The sequence below is a fragment of the Sphaerodactylus townsendi genome, unplaced genomic scaffold, assembly GCF_021028975.2.
Source record: "Sphaerodactylus townsendi isolate TG3544 unplaced genomic scaffold, MPM_Stown_v2.3 scaffold_18, whole genome shotgun sequence".
NCBI lineage: Eukaryota > Metazoa > Chordata > Lepidosauria > Squamata > Sphaerodactylidae > Sphaerodactylus > Sphaerodactylus townsendi.
Window position 1 is genome coordinate 3,699,989 of NW_025950341.1, and position 18,663 is coordinate 3,718,651.

At 44.5% G+C, this 18,663-nt stretch overlaps 1 protein-coding gene across 10 annotated transcripts in view; it reads left to right on the top strand.

The window, feature by feature from the left end:
- Window positions 1-18,663, top strand: part of RGS8 (regulator of G protein signaling 8) — a 61,573-nt gene that overhangs the window by 6,133 nt on the left and 36,777 nt on the right. For 2 of the 10 annotated variants that reach the window (XM_048482539.1, XM_048482543.1), the window contains exons 1-2: window positions 15,558-15,575; window positions 15,703-15,761. Coding sequence is in view for 4 of the 10 variants with exons in the window: in XM_048482537.1 (XP_048338494.1) it covers window positions 15,446-15,478; window positions 15,703-15,761 (92 nt within the window). In the remaining 6 variants the exon portion in view is untranslated. The other 8 variants (XM_048482535.1, XM_048482540.1, XM_048482545.1 and 5 more) reach the window with 8 other exon arrangements.

The window sequence follows — 18,663 nt, forward strand, 5'->3', positions numbered from 1 at the left end:
AATCAACAAAGTATCACATATATATTGTTACATTCACGGCTCATCGTTTGTTACAATTTTGTTGTGATAGTAAGCTTATATAGTATCTTAGTCAAAGGTACTTTTACATAGCAGTACACAGAGAAACCTCTTTTCTCTCAGTCAGTCAGAACTACCAACGGTTTTTTTAACTGTCACCTTTAGAATGTTCGTGCAGCTTCGCAGAATCCCCTGCTGCTTGTGCTGCTGCTGCATGCAAACAAGGTTGAAAATTCCAACATTACCAGCAGTGGCAAAAGTGATGGTTTGCTGGTAAGAACTGCTTTCTGACTATGTGGAGCAATTTAAGGGGGGGAGGGGAAGAGGAAAGTCCATTCTTACTGGTGACTATCAGAAGGGGTAGTGAAGATGGTGCATCTCACTCCAGAATCTTACATAGTCTGTGTCATTGACAAGGGATGAGGCAGCTATGGAGGATCTGTGAAGCTTGGCTGAGCCAGAAACTATCTTCAGGGAGGAAGGGTCTGTTATATTGGGGAGGGGCAGTACCCTTGGATATAAACTTGAGTACTATGCTTTGGCCCCCTCAAGCTGTCAACCACAGCTCTGTCAGCTTGTCCTCAAATGTTTCAGAGGTTACAGTGACCAAGTTCTACTTGTTACGGGTCCCCTATAGGTTAAGCATTACAGAAGTGTGAGACTCCGAATGCAAGTAAAGATGCCATGAAAGCTTCAGAGGGCAGACTATAATGAATCCTTTTCCAGTATATAAGAACTCAGCATGGCTCTGTCCTTTGCTGGAACAAGATGTCAGCTATACAGCCATGCAGTGTCCTTCAGGTACCATCCAGCCTACTTAGAGTAGTTATCGGCTCTGCCTTCCCTGTAGGATCTGCTTTTATAAGATCTCTGCTCTACTCATCAGCCTCCTAGCTAAAATGGAATACATATATTCTGAAGGACCACACTGAGGTCTGCAGTGATGCATCAAGATAGCAACACTCCTCTCTCGGTGGCCAACCACAAAGTTCTTTTTCCAAAGGCACCAGTACCTCCTAGGGTTGCCAGCTCCAGGTAGGGAAATATTTGGAGATGGGGTGGAGCATGAAGAGGGCAGAGTTTGCTGGGCACAAGCACAAAAATGACTGCCACAGGACTTGGACCAGCCACAAAATGGCTGCCAAGCTTACCTTCAGTCACACAGCAAAGATTTTTTTTAAAATCTTGTACAGCCAATCAAATCTCCAGTAGCTAATATGAAACCTTGCTGGGCAAAAGCCCCACTTAGCTCCACCCACTTTCTAAAAATACTTGGTGGGTTCCAGGAAAGGTGTAGGTGGGTGCCATGGCACTCACAGGTTTAGGGACTGTCTCTCTAGGAGAGCATACTTTGCTACAGGAGTACATGTCTGTCTTGCTTTGGCCTGTTGATTCTGGGATGCCTCCTTAGCACCTCAATGATCACTTCTACTCATAGCAACCAATCTGAGACTAAAGATTGGTCTAGGGGGCAATCATCTAGGAACCTGCCATAGCAGAGGCTCTGATGGTAGGACAGGGTAGCAGCTGACTGAGGTTCAGTAGGCTCAGCATGGCATCCCGTGTCCTCCTTGTGGCCTTTGTCTGCCACTGTCTCCTCTGCCTGGCCTGCCCTCACCACCACCACCCTCCAACTCCAGCCACTTCCCAAGCCACAGCCAGGCCCTGACTGCAGGTTCTCCAGCTGTGCCACCATTTCACCAAGCTGCTCCACTCACTTTGGATGGCACAAGGGAGTGTGTCTCGTACGTGTTGGAACTGTCTGACAAAATAGATCCCAAGAATCTGACGTTCCATGAAAGATCTGAGTCTGGACAGTCTTGACCGAGCAGAAATCGTCATAACTATGGAGAACGAGTTTGGATTTGGAGTCCCCAATGTGGAAGCAGAGAAAATGTGTCCACAAGAGATTGTTGATCACATAGCTTGTAAGAAAGACGTATACAAATAAGCCTTTGTCAAGCTGAGCAGGCAGTTCTGTTCCTTCCTGAGGATGTGAACATTGTCTGCGGGAATAAGGTGCTGGTGAGCAAAGGGCCTCCATCAACCCCACCCCTGCCCTCCCATGACTAGTGGTCACTGGTTTTATTTAAAGCTGTATAAGTATCTATGTTGACAGGACATGGGAGAGGACTTTTTCCGCTACTACCCTTCCCACCTATTGAACTCCCTCCTCCATGAGTTGAGAAGAACTCTAAAGACTTTCTGGTAGGTTTGAAGCTCCATCTTTTCCTGGGGGCCTCTGAGTAGTCATTGAAATTTTGCATTTTATTGATTTGGGAGTACTTATGGTATTTGGTGATGGTGGAAAGTGTTGTCAAGTTGCAGGCAACTTACAGCAACCCCATAGGGCATTCAAGGCAAGAGATGTTCAGTGGTGGTTTGGTATTCCAGGGTTCTGTGTAGCAACCCTAGATTCCTTCAGTGGTCTCCTATCCAAGTACTAACTGGGACCAACCCTGCCTAGCTTCTAAGATCTGACAAGACCGGGATAGCCCAGGACCATCCAGGTCAGGGTATTTATGGTACTTACCGAATTTTATTTACTAATTATTTTTTACACTGAATGTTTATTAAACCTTATTAGTTTTTATTAATTTTATTATTTTGTAATGAATTTCACACTGCCTTGGGGAGTTTAACTTGAAAGGTGATATATAAATAAATTAACATATATTAACTGGGTAGGTGGTGGTTGTTCCTGCATTTCCTTCCTTTGATCGGACTGATTGGTTTCATATACATCAAATTCCCACCTGACCTGGCTACCTGTTTGTGGATTTAAATTGGTTCAGGTGCCTCTAATGACTGGCTCCTAACATTTGCATAAAGTATTGATTGTTGACACTGCCCTCCCTGATTTACCAATAAAATTCAGAATAATTGCACACATCTTTGGGAAGAAGCATAGGAGAGAAAGCGCTGGTGTGAATGCAAAGGGAAGGCAGAAACAGTTCTTCACATTCAGAGACGGGCAGAGGAATATCAGGGAAGTCAGGGATGGATAAATGAAATCAAACTGGTGACTCACACCGCCCCCCCCTCCCCCCGCAAATGTTCTTTGTTTCCACTGTAATCTGAAATTCACTTTCAGCCTCATTCCAGGGCTGTGAATATTTATGATTTATACTTTTGCCGGTTTATGAGATCACTAGGAAATTATTTTAAAACGATAACATAAAGAGATTTTTTAAAAATTGGATAGTGTCCAAGTCTAATTTCAAAATGACTGTTTTTATTAAAAGCTATTAAATAGCAGCCAAGCTTCCAAAGCATGCTGAGGGAGGAGGGGTCAAAACCTGTGTGTGTGGGGGGGAGGGGGGTTGAGAAGGAATTTTCCATAAATCTCCTGCCTTAGAAGAGGCTTTCTAAAATATTGCTCTTTTGAAATATTATTCTCTTTATTGTCCATTTAATTACATTTGTCTCAGTGGTTGTGTGACTACATAAATGGTATTTTGTTCCTGAACTGACGTGACTCTGGCTGTTTTTGCATGGCACAATTGCACCAGGGTTGAACAGGATCATATATACCGGGGATGTTTTATCCCCATTTCTGCCTAAGCACGACTCCCCGCTCCTGTCCAGGAACAGATCTAGGACCAGTAGGAAGTGCTCCAGTTTGCTCTGCAAGAGCCAGACTTCTGTATTTACTTCGGAAGCATGTGGGATCATGCCCAGTGTACCGCGTTCTGACTGACTGTTGTTTTTGAATGGCAGCTTGAATGGATGTCAGGCGGGGAAATCAGGTGGCTAGGCGGGAAAATAAACTTGATCTGCTTCCAATTGGTGTTTTTGTGTATGTTCTGTGGGAATAGAAGAAATTGATCAGGTGTTTTTAATGGTTCAAAATAAGATTTTGCTGTCAGAGGGAGAAAACTAGCCAATAGGTCTAACTGATTTAAAATAAAGCTTATACTGAGGAAAATAGACAAAGTGATTGTTCTGATTGGCTGTTGCTATAAGCACCTGTGAGCTTGCCTGATGTCCTGCATTCTTATTGGCTGTTGTTTTTGAGCGGCAGCTTAAATAAACATCAGGTGGGGAGATCAGGTGGCTAGGCGGGAAAAATAAACAGGTCCTGCTCCTGATTGGTTTTTGCACAGTACAGGCACAAGCAGGGTCACACTGGGACTTTTTTAAAAAACCTCCAAACTGGCAATTTTTGAAAATCCCTGGCTAAAGTATATATCACGGGGCAACTCCGTGGCAGATCCTGTGCAGCTTCGGGAACCGTGCGGAACTCCTGGCTGCACAGGGATATTTTCCGTGCTCGCCCCAGGATATTTTGACCATGCAAAAATGGCCTCTGATCCAGGGAAACACTGGTCCAAATTAGTTCTTTAGATTCCTTGTGAGGAGTGATCTTTCTCATTAACAACTTATACTCAGGGAATCAAAAGAGCTCAGTGATGGGTATGGTGATCCACCAAAGCTTTTAAAATAAAAATAGCTTAGCCTGTTCAACTTTATAATTGGTGGTTGTATTGTTACGTTCCAGATCTACAGTTAATCTGAACAAAGTCAGACCCTTGGGCTGCAATCTTAAAAATATTTTCATGAGAGTAAAATTCATTTAATAAAATGAAACTTCTGAATTCACCCTTTGACTTCTCAGGACTACTTCTTCCCAAAGAAGAGACAACCAAACCAGATTTTTGGTGAGAATTCTGGTTTAGAGCTCCTAGGAATTTTTAAACTCAATCATCAGGCATGTGACAGTCAGATTTGGACTGGACCTGAGGGAATGGGAATTAAACTCCCCTCCTGCACTCCCCTCCCACACTTTTGTCCCTTGCACTTCAGGCAGAATAATAGAATGCTTCCCCAGTTTAAAAAAATTTCCTGTACACAGAAAACTAAATAACAAGGAGCACTAGTTTTCAATGTGGAAGGTATCAGGATGGGAGGGTCAGGGTGTCCCAACAATTCTTTCTAATAATTTCACACACATACAACTTTTATAAAGAGAAACGTGTCAGAACATATCTATAAAGGTTTCTAAAAAGCTAGCAGATGAATCTTATCACTTTTCCCCCCATTCTAGATCACAATAAACAGTATTTAACATGTATTACTCCTTCGAATTATTTGGTAATATGTCTTTATCCCAACTGTAATTGAATTCATTGTAATTGTATGGTGTGTGTGTGTGTGTGTGTGTGTCTGTCTGTCTGTCTGTCTGTCTGTCTGTCTAAGCTGTAGAGGTTTCATTGAATGAAAAATATTTGTTTATTTGTATCAAAATTATAGTATTTGATTACTTTAAGTCATTTGGTTCAGAATTTTTTACTTTCCCAATGTCAGTGCACCTGCCCCGTTTACAATATGGGTAATATACAGTCTGGAGGTTGGCAACCCTACTATACTGTGTCTCAGATAAAGATGTTTGTATGGTCAGTTGAGGTGCAGTGGTCAAGAAAATTGAATGTTTCCACATTAAAATATAATCCAGGTTGAATAATAGAGTTCTCATTCATTTTTACACTCTGCCTTTGTCAAAACCATTATTTTGTGTGTTATTGAACATGGTACCTTGATACAGGAGCATTTGTAGTTCATTGTATTTTTACTTTCAAATGGGAGAGTAGGCACAAGAACCCAGGTGGAGCATTCTGCAACAATAAAGATCCGGAATGTTGAGTGCTGTGGCGGAGTAATATGCAATCTACTACCATCTTTATCTGAGACAAAGTATATCTGCTGTTCAATAGGGTAGTGTCAACCAAGCTGTATGTCAGGAATAAGACTACCTTTTCTATAAGATGGGAGGGTAAACTATAGGTTTATGATAGGAAAAAAGTCAGCTGGACCTTGCTCAATCAGCTGTCTGAGGCGTGCAGGGAGGAGAAGGCATATACTCCCATAAGAACCAGGAAGTAGGATTGCTCCCAGAGTCACAACTAGTCTTCCAATGCAGAGGTTAGTTCCCATCAAGAAAATGGCTGCTTTGGAGGGTAGACTCTGTGGTATTACTGCGGTCCCTATTTTTTTTGTCAACCTTGCCCTTTGCATGATCCACCCCCCCAAATCTCCTGGAATTTTCCAACCCAGAATTTGCAGTTCTGCCAGGAAGCTGTTGAGGAATCTGTCCCGCTCAAAAATGCTGACCTTTACAAGTAAGAGAGCTGTCACTAAGGACATTTCTATCTTGGCTTCAGGCATCAAATGGGGAACAAATGGGGGAGGGAGAGAATGGGGTGAATCTGAAGTCCCCTTCCCTTCCACAGCTTAGTCTGAGCAAACAGCTTGCTAGACAGGGAGGTGGAGCGGCACAGAGCAGCCCAAATATACAGCTTGATGGAAGATCTGCTTCTACTTGCAATCTGAAATGGTACAGCCCTGACAAGGGTTTACCTTCTCAGGGAGACTTTGACCACAGCCTGTCTCTTTTTATCCCTTTCACTCATAACCATGTGGGAGTCTCCTTCCAATGCTCTGCTTCCCTTCTTCTTTATCACGTGTGGCCACTTCTATCCCCCACCCTACTCCATTTTCAGTTTACTGGCTTTGCTCACCCCTTTCCTTTCAGGACCTCTGAGTCTTGTAGTTGTTACGTCCTCGATCCTATCGCTTCTGGATTGATGCGCAATTTCCTGGCATGTGCTCCTGCTCTTGAAATAATGAGAATGAATTAAACATGGGGTTTGGGGATACTTCCTACTCATTGCAAAGGTGAAAGAAATAAGAGCTGGTGCAGAGAATGTGAAAAAGAGGTCCACTCGACACAACACAAATAGAATGTCTTGCAGATGTTTGAAAAAGAACCGTTTGTGCATTTTTTGTCCGCATAGCGTGGGGGAAAAAGTGTTGCCAGTGAACACTGTTCTTTTTCCCACCTCCTCCCCAACTGTTAGAACTCTCACTTCTGTTTTTTTAGCAGCTCTTGCCCGCCATTTTCTGCTGCTTCAGGATTCTCCATGCCACCTGCCATTTGTAGAATGTTTTCATGGACACTTCCTCTGCAATTTCAGTGTATAAAGTACATGAATAAACTGGTTGTGGTGGGTTTTCTGGGCTGTGTGGCCGTGGTCTGGGAGATCTTCCTAATGTTTTGCCTGCATCTGTGGCTGGCATCTTCACAGGTGTATCACAGAGAGATCCAGCCATCAAAGCCTTTGACAATATATGAATAAAGTTAGTTTTGACTGCCAATTCCATGCATGTGTCATGTTTCCTTTTTTAAAATGAGATATCTTTGAAGCTACACAGACTGAGTCAACATGGCTTCGAAGATATCTCACTGGGAAAAAAAGGAAAAATAGAACGTGCGTGAAATTGGCAGTGAAAACTAACTTTATTCATGTACTTTATACACTGAAATTGCGGGTGGATGAGCTGCAAGCAGAGGAAACGTCCGTGAGAACATTCTGCAAATGGTGGGCAGCACAGAGAATCCTGAAGAGGCAGAAAATGGTGGGCACAAGCTGCGGAGAAAATTAAAGTGAGAGCTTTAACAGTCAGCCGGGAAAAATAAAACGTTTCCTGCTCGCCACACAGCAAGCAGGAAACGTTTTCAAAGTGACTCCAGAAAAAAGTTGCTAGTTTAGCTTTTTTAAAATAAAACATTTTCAGGAATCCCGCCCCTGCTAGCCACCCCCACCTTCCCGTCCCATTGTCCTGCTAGTCACCAACACCTTCCCATCCCTGTGCCCCTGCTAGCCACCCCCACCTTCCTTTCCCAGTGCCCATGCTATTTTGCAACTTGAAAATGTTTTATTTCTGTTGTGCGGAATGTACTAGAAACCGTCACCAGGAATAAGAAGACCTGTATGTCTAACAGAGTTGAACCCCCTTTGCTGATAAATATCTGCAAGCCAAGGAGTCTAAGGTTGTATCCGCACAGCAAAATCATACCTGTGTACCACTAGTTTTTTTTTACCTGGGACTATTTTATCCCAGGGTATCAGTTTGCATGGCTGCCCGTTTTGTGAAGGAAACCCGTGAAGACCAGGAGGATATACTCCAGCTTGTTTTGCATGAGCTCAGGACATCTGTATTTACATTTCAAGCTTGTTTGAGCATGCCTGGTGTCCCACGTTCTGATTGGCTGTTGTTTTTGAGTGGCAGCTGCAAGCTTATCTGAGCCTGCCTCTGTGGAATTCTTGGCTGCACAGGGATATTTCTCTTGCTCAACCAAGGATATTTTGACCGTGAGGAAACAACCTAAGAATATGGAAAATGGCGAATGTGTGGACCTGAAGAAAGTACATTTCCTACATTTTTAAGGCTGTTCAAAGTTTTTATGCACTAGTGGGGAAAACCCCCCTGAAAACTAGGCAGAAGTCTAGGGAAACTAACTCTATTCCTCGTCATCCAACAAGAGTTCATCTGGAGGAGTGAACTAAGCCTTGATGTATTTTCTTATCCAACTTTGAGAGAGGAAATAGTACAAAACCTATTATGCTTTTCCAGTGCTAAGCTTTAGATAAAAGAGAGATCACCACTCGGCATACATAAGGTCAGGAGTACAGTGTTCCAAGCCAGGAAAATTGAGTCCTTTCTCTTCAATAATACTGAATAACCGGAGCAATAGCTGCTTAAAGCTGTAAAACACTGTTTTGCAAAACTGCTTGACAATATATCTTTTAGTAGAGGCACAATGAGGATCCTCTTTTTTGCACTATGCTCTAGTGTTTCAAGGCCATTCATCTGTCAGAAACAAAATAGGCAAGAGTCTTATTTCAACTAGGACAGAGGAAAAATGGATGCTGCTTAAGGAATGTTTTTATGTAGCAGCAAAAGCATATTTGACTTGAAGTGAAGACAGATGCTTTCAGGTTAGGAAAAGCTATTTGAGAGCGCCTTCACTCTTTATAACAGAGATAATTTTAAAGCATCTTCTAGGGGGGAAAAACCTTATTCCCTCTCTGAATCTGCTTGTGTTATGCTGTGATGGGTACCTATTTGCTAGCTTGTGAGCTTAGATCAGGAATCTTCAAACTATGGCCCTCCAGATGTTCATAGACTACAATTCCCATGAGCCCTACCACTTGGCCATGCTGGCAGGGGTTGATGGGAATTGTAGTCCATGAACATCTGGAGGGCCATAGTTTGAAGACCCCTGGCTTAGATCAATTCAATACACCTTTCCATTCCTAGGACTACGTATATGTCTCTTTAAAAAATAAACTGTCAGTGGTCAGTGTCAGTGGTCCAGTGGTCACTATCAGTGAATATGTCTGTACCATATGATGTTGGATGCAAACTCTGGATGAAGAGCCTGCTCTAACTTTAGACAAAAGGAAGTTATTCCAACCTTGGACAAGGAAACAGCTTTGGAAACATTCATGGATCAGTTTGAATTCAGCAGGCTCCAGAGCTTCCTGCTTTGTGCATGGGTCAAGTGAAGTGACCCATGCCTTCTGGCTCCAGACTCTCCAGGGCTGCTCTGTAGTCCACAGTTGCTGTGATGTCATGTGTGGTTTCACCAGCAAGCTGCAACATCACTCCCTGACTGTTGAAGAGGGCTGATCAGTGCTCTGCACATAGAGTGGCTAGCTCCTGGAGATTTTTGGGGTGCAGCCTGAGTAAGGTGGGGTTTGGGGAGGGGATGGAATTCAATGGGATATAATGCCATATTGTTCAGCTTCCAAAGTGGCTATTTTTTTTCCAGGTGAACTGATCTCTGTTGCCTCGAGATCAGTTGTATTTGCAGGGGATCTCCAGCCACCACCTGGAGGTTGGCAACCCTACCTGTCTGTGTAGCTGCTATGTTTCACAAATTTATATATCTGATAGTCTGATATGAAAGGGTTGTCCACACATAAGATCGCTGAGGACTTTTCTCCCTCCCCCCTTCAAACTCTTCCTTCCCAGGAACCTTGCCCAAACCTTCAAGAATTTCCCAAGCCAGAGCTGATGATCTGGCTATCTATACACAATTTGGTGGCAAAGAACTGTAGAAACACAGTGTTTTGACAATCCACTCAGAGCCCTCTCTGTGGGCACGCACAAACAGAGTTTGTCATGTGGAGGGGAATCGCCCCCCTCCCTATCTAGGCTGGCCTGGACCGCTGGGCTCGATTATTAGCATTAAACCTAAGACCTAGTTTTGGGGAAGCAGTGTAGGTAACCCTGCTTAGTGCTGTTAAACCCCACTGATTTTCATGCGAAGAACTGAAGCCTTGTTCTGGGAGTAAGCTCGGTTGCTAGCAATGGGGCTTGCTTTTGAGTAAACCCTCCTAGGGTCGTGATTCATCTGTCTGAAGAGTTGCACGGTTGCTTCAAAGCAAAACCACCGACTATCACCAAGCTGACTCCCGTGTAACGCACGCCTCAGAGCCAACCATTTTTTCTAAACTAAAACCTCAGTATTCAGGTTAAATTGCCATGTTGGCAGTTTGCAATAAATAAGTGGGTTTTGGGTTGCTATTTGGGCACTCGGTCTCGAAAAGGTTCGCCATCACTGTGATAATCCATCTTCAGCTTACCAAACTGCCTACTAGGAGATTGCTTAGAAATGTGAAGAGAGTTGAGAGGTGGCTAGAGTAACATTGGGGGTCAACTCCATATTGGGACAAATCTGATTGAGCATTTCTGCAGAGCCCAGTCAAAGGGCTGTGATGTTGCAGTGACGACAAGAAATAAACCAAACTTTTCTGCTACCATTGCAACAGTTAGCTCATGTCCAGCACAATCATTTAAGCTGGGGAGGAGGAGCAGATTTATTGATTGTAAAGAGCGTGTCATCAGAGAACTGGCTATTGGTTGTGGCATTTTTGCAGAGCTTTTTGCGCCGATAAAATCTCTCAAACCTGTTTCAACTTGGATGCTTTTTATTGAGTGGATCCAGTAGCGCAGATGTCTGGTGCACAAGCTGGTTCAGTTTTGGATCAATTCATTTTAATTAGGCCAGTGGCTGTCGACAGATTCTGGATGTCGTTACTATAGCCGCTAAGCACAGGCTCAGAACGCGGACTGTCATGACTGGTGGTTTAGACAGTGAAATATAGAGCTGGGTGTCATCAGTGGATTGATGACATTCAGTCCCAAAACTGTGGACATTCTCACCCAAGGGCCTCACATAAAGATTTAACAACAAAGGAGACAAAACTGAATCCTATGATGCTCCACAGGACAAATCTCACACTGCTGCTACCTATTGTCCCATAAGAATCTTATGTATGCAACCAATAAGGATTCAAATCATTTCAGCACAAAAGCTGTAAAGTCAACTCCACATTCAAGTGGCTAAAAGCAAATAGATTGAAGTTGAGCCCTGCTGTGGTGGAGGGAATGCTGTCTTGGATGGTATAGTTTCCCTCATTTTGGATGGAGTTCAGCTAGCCCTGTCTGAATCTGTGTGAAGTTTAGGAGTCACTTTGCTACTGGAAAAATAGGGAAGACCTTGTTGTGAAAAATACCTTTTTCCAGCTTTATGTTGATGCATACATGCCACAATGCTTTGGAGGTCAATATCTGCATGAAATGTGAAGACAGCCCCAAATCCTCAGTAAGATCAAAGTGCAGCAATGCACTTGCTACATCAACGTAAAGCTGGGAAAAAGCTATTTTACTACCGGGAGTAAAGTATATACTGCGCTATTGTTGTAGACTCTACGTTGGCTGCCCTTTACTTTGCAAAGTCGAGGTCTTCAGGCAAGCATGTTTATGAAACATCTGGGCATGTGTTGTTGAAGCCAGGTAAGGATCTATGTTGTGATTTTAAGTGGTATGTCATTGCTTTTATTCTGATATTTATGATTGTTGGTTTTAGTTCATAATCTTTGGGTCCCTTTTAGAACAAAAGCAGAACAGAAGTGAAGTTAATAGATGAACTATCCAGTCATAAGCAATATTTTTATGTGTATCCAACCACGGAAAATTGTACCCAAATATTAACTTGTGGATGCAAAATGAGACAGTATGGCAGGACGTGGGTAACCAGATTGGCCTTGAGATCTGAATCTGTGCTGAATCAGATTGTTTTGACAGTTCACCCAAGCTATCACTTATCATGGGTAGACTGACTAGCAATTTGCGAATGCAGAAGAAACCAAACACACACAGCCAGTTTAATCTGGATTCAAACCTGGCTAGGTATCCAGTAACTTGCTGTCAGAGTCTCCGACGGTCCAATCCGGATGTGAGAGGGGGGATCCACTTGAGGAAGTGGTGTGATGTTGTGCCAACACTTTTGCCCCATCTGTCAGTGCGAGGGGCACTTGTGTTGGTGGAGGAGGCAGTGATGGCAGCAGCTGGCCTCCCCACAGCTCTGTGGTGGTGAAAGCTGGAAGGCTAGGCTGCTGCAGAGCTGCGCTGGCATCTCAACTGAAGGGGCGGAGCAAGGGGCGGAGGGAAGGACCAGGGCATTCCTGGGGGTGGAGCTGACACAGGTTTGCAGCTACTTGTGTCGTGGCCTGGGTCCTGGACAACACCTTTGGGGTGGTGTACGTGTATTAAGCCCTGTGGAGAGCTTTCCAGTGGCATGGTTATTGTTGTTGTTTTTTAAAAAAAATCTGCCTCCTTACTCTGCCAAAAGCCCTCTGGAGAGGACAGAGTTCTGCTGTCCCCAGCTGCTGGGGGCCCTGTATTGGGCTGTAAGACTTGTGCTGTGAAGTCTAATGGAAGAACTGAATCTGGGGGCTGGATGAGTTATCAAATGCCAATTATTATGTCCTATCGATTTAAATGTTTACAAATACTAGACCACAGGGGAATTGTTTGAGTCAGGACTGTAGTGCTGAGTGAGGGTTTCAGTGTTTTATACATGCTCTTTGCCTAATGTGAATGAGATCCCTGGAGGTGCTACTTGCCCCAGTAAGAAAACTGCTGGAGCAAACAGCATTTCTAGGGGGTTGATTCACATCAGGGAAAAGATACCTGGGCTGATGATGCAATGGCATTGCTGAGATTCAGGAGTGTTACTTCTGGCACACATCGGAGGTGACATAGTCATACCAACAGCAACTCCACATACTCTGGTATTTGACCAAAGAATACTAGTGATCTGCAACGTGCTGACATCACTTCCAGTATGTACTGGAAGTGGTGTCACCACATTCCTGGTGATACCACTGCATCTCCCACCACTGGTAAATTCTTTCTCTGGCCAACAGATCACTGGCGGGACAGTGGGCTTCTGGACAGGGGTTCCACCACCCTTGGAGGAGTCTGGCAGCTTGGTTTTTCCATAGAGATTTGGGGGATTCCTAGAGTGTCACCCAGAGGTATTGTCACTTCTGGGTTCAGAAGTAATCTCCCTCCCCCCCCACCCCAAAATTTCTCCCATCAAAACAATCAGCAGGCCTGGCAACCCATGTTACAATTTTGCATCTTTCAGATAAATTAAACGTGGATTGTGACTGTGGATGTTCAGCACTTATAGTTCTCTTCAAATTTGGAAGGGAATGGCAGTACGTGACACTGACTCCTGTGATTATCAGATGGTATGAGCAGAGGTAGGATCCAGCAGTTTCTCTCGAGAGTAGGTTACTAATTATTTGTGTGTGCCGAGAGGGGGTTACTAATTGGTGATTTTGCCACATGATTTTTGCCTTAGTTACGCCCCTCCTCTCAGCAGTGACTCGCAGAACTTGAAGCAGTCTAGCAGGAGGTGCACTGGCATGTGTGGCAGCCTGCTCCTGCGTGCATTCGTTTCCCGCCCAAGGACCGGCGCAGCGGCTGCGTCCTTGCCACAGCCTCGCCCACGAATGCCCTGCCCCCGGAATGCCCGGTCACGCCCCCATCATGCCCCGGCCAGCCCCATTGGCGCTACACCGCAGTTTGAATCCCACCACCATGGGAACCTGTTACTAAAATTTTTGGATCCCACCACTGGGTATGAGGCCTCTAGACTGGGTAGTAGGTAGAAGTTGATTACGTGTCTTGTAGGCTCAGGATAGAGTGATGCCAGAGAACTCTGGGGGCTAACGGCATCCGAGCTTCAAGGCAAGATGCAGAAAGCGGAAGTCCAAAAGAGAATTGTTTGTTGGCACAGTAACATGTCCAAAGAAAGCATTTATTTCATGTTTAGCTGGTCTTCTCAAGATGGAACTCAAGATGGTATAGCAAAGGGGTCCCAGAAAGTCTTCCAGCTGCGCACTAAACAGACCCATACCTTCTTCACTTATGCAAAGGGGCTGTCTCATGTCTCTTCCAACCGTACTTTGGGACCCAAAGCACAAGAGAAGCAGGGAAACAAAAATGCAGGCGGGTGGCATATACAAGTCATTCTATATATCACATTTTTATCTTGCCCTTTCTTCAAGGAGTGTAGTACTATCACTGTTTTCTCTTCTCCCATTGTGCCCTCACAACAATCTTGTGAAGCAGACCAAAGTCATCCAGCAAGCCTCAGTGCTCAGCAGGGAATTGGAACTGGATCTCCCAAATCCTAGTTTGACACCAGCCATTACAACTCTCCCGCCTCTACATTTATTCATTTATCATATTTCTGGGCAACCTTTCTATACAAATTGGGGCTCAAGGTGGTTTATGACACTTGGAAGATGCAAAAAATTTTTAAAAAGAGACCGATAATGATCAACATTCTTAAAGAGAAACAAGAGCCACTAATAAAGCAACAGCAACTCATCAGTAGAACCAAGTAGCCAAATGACTCTCTGGAGTCACGTTAAGAAAAAAGCTCTTTGAAATAAAATATCCTTACAAGCTCTTCTAAAAAGAAAAAAAAAACCAGACTACTTCCAGTGAGACAGACACTGGAAAAAGTCCAAGCCTAGACCATAGCAAAATGCACCCATGACAGAAGAGACACAGCCAAAGTTCCTGCTGGGTAGAGTGAATCTGCCTCATGGAATGGGATTGGCTGGCTATTTTAAGGGCCGCCTTCAGAATTTGTTCTAGCTCTAGAATTTACCTGAATCCCAGGCAAGGAAGAGGGGGAGGGAGACAAGAAAATGTGAACGAAGTATTTTGGGGATGGCAGGAGATCTGGAGGGATGATTCTAACCAGGTGAGAGGATGCATGAGGAGATGTGTGACAGCATCAAGACCAAATGAGTCGAGGTGGAAGAGTAATTCACACCTCTCTATTTTAGTTTCACTCCATAGCTTTTTTTGGGCTGTGCATTTATCACACAGTTGCGCCCAGTAAGGAACCCGCCTTGCCATTTAATTGAGACAGTTTGACTTTGCTGGACCAATGCTCTTTATTTAAACTCCCTGAGGTAATTCTGTCTGAGCTAACTTCGCAGGTTGCTCACCAACGCTGTAGACATCCTCGGGGATGTACCAACCCAGCCAGGGATTTTTTAAAAAATAATGCAGATTCCTGTTGTGTTCTAACAACCCAGGGCAAAACTCGCAAGGAATAGTTACAAGGGCCGGGAAATCCTATCTGAAATTCTCCTTGCAAACCTCTGCCAGATGCATTTTCTGCATACCCCTGAGAGGTGGATTATTACTTTAATTTAGTAGAAGGGAAGGGGCTTTGCCATCAGGGTTAACAAGGAGGAACAGAATGAAGGAGGATACTCCCAGATGCTATGATCAGGTGGGCACTTTGCAAATCCTGCCAATGAGCCAGCTCGGCAGCACTAGCCAAGCCTGGAGCCTGCTCAGCTAGACTGCTTTCGTGTTTACTGGATGTGGTATGCAGAAGGGATGAGAGCTTTGAGCTGAGCTGTTGCTTGGGGAAAATTGAGAAGAGGGGGAGAGCCAGGGAGGTGTGTCTCTGTGTGTGCCCCCTCTTAAGAGACTGCTGTCTTCTCTCCATAGAGCATCTCTGACCACACAATTGGCAAGGACCTCCAGAACACGAGGACAGGTCAAAGGCAGTGAGTATCTTTTCTTAGTCTGTGTGTTTTTCTATCAGAAATGCATGATCCGTATTTAATTTGTCTGTTCCGTCTGTCTCTGTGATTGTTCAGTACTTTGAAAAGGTTGCTTCTGTTCAGCCAGTATATTCCTTGATTCCCCCCTTCCCCCAGGAATAGCACCCTTCGACTATTCTGAGTGATGTGACACCAGATGTACAGTAGCGTCTTATGCAAGTCAGATGCTTCAATATGCACACAAATTCTCACCCCCACACACTTTCTAGGCTTCAAAGGATGTACCTGTGCATGCTGAAAAAGTCTTCCTTGCATTTCTTCTGTATATTGCAAAAGGAAAAAAAGAAAAAGACTTTCCCTGCATGGAGCAAAGGGTCAGGGGAGGCAAGGATGCGCTGATGATCTCCAGTACAAAGTCTGGCGCATCCCTTCTCTTTCGGGCTGTACCTGCTATCGGAATTCACCAGCCCCTTGGTTAATTTTTGTGTGGCAGCCATGGAATCCTGACTGCAGACATCCTTCTGGAATGGGAGATCAGAAATTGTTCACCTGTACCTTGATCAACAGGCACTGCTGTGGCTGGAGACTGGGGAAAAGAGGAGAGTGAAGAAAGAGCAGGATAGGGCAGGACAGGGTAGTGGGAGGTGAGAAATCCGAGAATGAGGTAAAAGGAACATCTGGGGGAAACTTTGAAGTGCTTGCAAGTACACGAGCACAGAGAGCAGGCCTGCTGTGTATTCTCCAGGCACCCTCCCCTTTCTGCATTCCCCATGCACCCTTCCCCTTCAACCAGCACCACAGGGAAGAATAGATTCTTGCTCAGCTGCAAAAGGTGGTATCTGCACTGGCAGGAATGGAGAGATCAGAATGAACCTGTCCCCAAAATTCTAATCAGTGGGATCCAGCGAGGCAGCATCATGTGTTGCAGCCGTTCACGAGGCTGCGGCTGTGTTAATGAGGAAATTCAAAGGGGCTTAGAGAACTGCAGGGATTGATTTCAGCTAAAATACGCAAGACAGACAGTTGGAGCAGGGATTAAAAGAAAAGCACTCGCCGACATGTAATGCAATCTCCAGTCCATTAGTTAGAAGAGAAAAGGATTTTTTCCCCCTGCGTCTGTGTGTCTCTGTGTTTGTGCATCTGTGTTTTTAATGTAACCGGCTTTTTCAATGGATGCCAAGATCAGCTGCTGGTTCCAAATTCCAAAGGTCTTCAGAGCCATCTCTTTGCCCCTGCTGCTTGGCTAGTCTTGCCAATCTCCTTTCATCTTTCGTCTTTCCATCAAAGTAACCTCACCTAGGGTGGGGGAGGGGAGAGGAAGGCTGGCAGGTATGATGCTACTTGTGTAATATTTTGTAGCATGTGTTCATAATTGCAGTCTGGATGATAAGCTTATTGAAATCTTCCGATTGATTTCTTTGTGGCAGAGGTGAGATTTGGAATGGAAAACTTTCCAGCTCGCATTATTACTGGTTCCTGTGCTACTGGAGAGGGATCCATATGTATTTGAGTCATGTGTTGCTTGTTCACAAAGAAAGCAGATTATTTTTCACACAAAAAAAGGAGTTGCTGATCTTCCTGGACCGCATAACTTTAAATGTTTCTCTTCCCCAGCTTATGTCAGGTTTCGGAGCAGAGCACAGCCAAAAAATAACTATTTGGTTAGAGAAAATGGAGCAGGAGCAGGGGACAGGGTTGAGCTCTTCTCAGCCCTGGATAAAAACAAGAAACCCATCCTTGCTTTACACTCAACCCTTAGATTCCCATTCACATCTAACTGGGTCATCAGAACATGAACATCGTTTTAGACCGAGGTTCCACCTTTCACTGCAGTTTGCACTATGGGATTTGCTTTTTGTTTGATTCTTAGTCCACCCTTTCTCCAGTGGGTCAAGGCAGTGTGCATAGTCTTGTATTCTTCAATTTTATCCTCACACCAACCCTGTGAGGTAGGACAGGCTGAGTATATGTGACTGGCCCAACGTTCCACAACAAGCTTCATGGCAGAGCAAAGATTCAAACCTGGGTCTCCCAGATCTTAGCCTGATGGTTTAACTATAACACCACCCTGGCTTTCTTTCTCTGCCCATCTTTCTCTGAATGTGTGTACCAGGGAGGAAATGGTTCCTTTAGTGGGGGAGGGGGGGTAGACACAAGCTTGTTATGCCAAAATGAGAAAAAGTACGCCTAATGAAATCCGCTCTTCAAAACACTGTCAAGGAGTTCTGTCCACCAGCTCACCCCCTGCCTCCATCTCTGTTCCAGTGGCACAAGGTAAATATCCTGGAATGGAAATGGAAGAACTGTGGAGAACGCTGTTTGCAGGGGAGAACAGGATGTCATTTTAAGCCCATGTTCTCTCCTACTGAGCTTGCAAATTAGAAGCAAGCCTATCTGAAGCAGAGAGGCATTTGCACAGAAGAGCTGGAGGTACCAGAAGGATAAAACTCCCCCTCCTCCTATCTGCAAATGCCTCCCCAGGCTGTTTTTTTCCTCTGGCAGATTTTCTAGTTCTCATCCCTGAACTTTTTGGGAAAAATAGGCCAAAAATAGACCGGAGGGTCCGGAGGGGGGGAGGTATTTGTAAGAGAGACTGTGTTATGGTAAAGTTAAGCACTCTCCTTCTGCTTCTCCCTGCCCCACATGGCTGTCCTCGATGCATGTTTATGAGCACACTTTTACAGAGAGGATTTGTCATTCAGACCCAGCCACTGTTTTACACTGATGTTCCCTCGCTTTCCGATTTGACTGTTCAGTTTTACCTTCAATTCCTCGCTAATTTCTATTGGCAAAAGCAGTCCTGGTGCTTTTGTTTGTTGCTTGCTTTTGAGAGCCCTTGAGTCTGTAAAAATCACCAGCATTGACAACTGCATATGGTTATCTTGCTGTTTTATTTAGCAAAAAA